At 33.4% G+C, this 2067-nt stretch overlaps 1 protein-coding gene across 1 annotated transcript; it reads left to right on the top strand.

Moving 5' to 3' along the window:
• The first annotated feature begins 760 nt into the window (after window positions 1–760).
• LOC111402767 (zinc finger protein 2-like) lies at window positions 761–1723 on the top strand. Its single transcript, XM_023031104.1, has one exon. The coding sequence runs from the start codon at window positions 921–923 to the stop codon at window positions 1386–1388; it is 468 nt and encodes a 155-aa protein (XP_022886872.1). The 5' UTR covers window positions 761–920; the 3' UTR covers window positions 1389–1723.
• The last annotated feature ends 344 nt before the right edge of the window (window positions 1724–2067 follow it).

Below are 2067 nucleotides of genomic sequence, written 5' to 3'. Positions count from 1 at the left end.
AAGACAAAATTTGATCGGACTAATGATTTGACAGATTTCCAATGTTGTTACACTCACAAGTAAACAAGATAATTGCACCAAGCCGCTAGTTATTTTCTTATTGTATAATAATTACGTCTCTCAACTTGTAAAAAAAAATTTGTGCCCTAACCGGTAGGAATTAAAATTAGAGTTTTAATTTAATTCAAAATCAAAAGTTAATTTTAATTACATATTTCATGATATCTGCGTCTTTTCATCCACACATTTTATCAAAATATAACATATGATCGTACTAAATGCATAGTGCGAGACTTGTTAGTTTTCTGGCGTGTAACAAAGAAAAAAAATCGTGAATTGCATCTCAATAGGTTTAAAAGTTCAAGTTTAATATGAGTGACAAGCCAGTACGTGAAACTAACGTTCACGTGAAAAACTCTATCAATAAGAAAGGATGTCGGATTTTGCGATCAATTTGTCAAGTTAGGAGTAGTAAATTGTTTTATGTTAAGAAATGTTTTCATTGATAGTCAAGGGACTGGAATAATAGTGCCGTTAATGGAGTCGACAATCCTTTTATTCCCCCATTCATACTTGCTCTTTTCTCTCTCTGTATCTCTTTCTTTCTCTCTCTATATATCTCTCTTAAGAGTCAAGACATAAATGGCATCCTATTTTTTCGCCTGTTTCCGCTTTGTGGTTGCAAGAACAATCTACCATAGCCCCTACATATATATGCATCAATCCATTTTATATATCTAACCTCCCATCCTTTCTCGTTTCTTTCAATTGTTTTTACTCTCTCTCTCTCTCTCTCACATATACATACACACACATGTATGTATGTGTGTTTTTCTATATAATCTAGTGTCTAAAACCTAAAGCCCACTTCATTTACACAACTCATAGAGTATCTGTTTATTTTCAATTACTCATTAGCCATGGATTATGAAGCCAATACTTCTCTTAGTCTGAGTTCCTTAAAAGATAAGCTAAATCTAAACCTAGTACTGGACCCTTTGTCTTCTTCATCATCATCATCACCTTTGGAACCCGTACGAGTTTTTTCTTGCAACTTTTGCGGAAGGAAATTCTACAGTTCACAGGCTCTTGGAGGACACCAAAATGCTCACAAACTGGAGAGAACCTTGGCCAGGAAAAGCAAAGAATTATGCTCGGCGGTTAAGCCACACGCCGGAATTGACCAGCTGCAGCCTTCATCCGGAGGTTCTGCTGGCGGCCGGAGTCGCTTGCCGGGGCCACTTATCGGGGTTGATGAGCAAGGACATGCTGGTAGGTTTAACAGTGACATGAATTATGGAAGAAGAAATTATTGGAATGATGATTACAATAAGGGAGAGAGTGTTGAGGAAGAGCTCGGTCAGCTTGACTTGACTCTAAGGCTTTGACTTTCATCGACCTACGAAAGTTTAATCAGAAGGAAAATTCCGTTGATGAAAATTTTATCGATGGATTATTGGCATATTGCATAATTTTAGAAATAATTTTCTAGATGATTACTAAGAGAATTTATACATGTTAATTAGAAACTAAATTAATGTCTAGGATACAGAACGTGGTAAGTTTGATTAGTTACCAAATTAAATATTTTCTTGGTTTAATTAACGATTCAATAATATCCCTTATAACGAGCAGATAAGTAGTAATCCACAAATTATTAGAATTGGTGTCACAAATGTATGTTAAAGGGAAGTATATTTGATATATTGTGTGATGTTTGCAACATAAGTTTGTTTGGAATATTGAATTTAAAGTGATTTAATAAAATTAAAGATGAGAGCATGTGCCAACCTATACCATTTGTAGCTTGTTCAATCCAATTTAGGTGATTCTTGGTTTAGATAAAAATGGTATTTTTAGTAGTTTTTGGTAAAAGTTGAAGAATATGGTGAAAAAATTGCAGGTCTAATGAAATGTGTAACTCAAATTAACTGTTGACTTTAACTTAAATTTTAATTAAATTTTTTAATTTTAATAAAACAGGGTATTAGTCTAGTGATTGAATTTGCACACTTCCTTAATTTTTTATTTCAAGATAGAAATTAATAGAACTTGTGGATAAGTATC

The sequence above is a fragment of the Olea europaea genome, chromosome 10 (assembly GCF_002742605.1).
Source record: "Olea europaea var. sylvestris chromosome 10, O_europaea_v1, whole genome shotgun sequence".
NCBI lineage: Eukaryota > Viridiplantae > Streptophyta > Magnoliopsida > Lamiales > Oleaceae > Olea > Olea europaea.
This window is presented reverse-complemented; position numbering and strand designations above follow the sequence as displayed.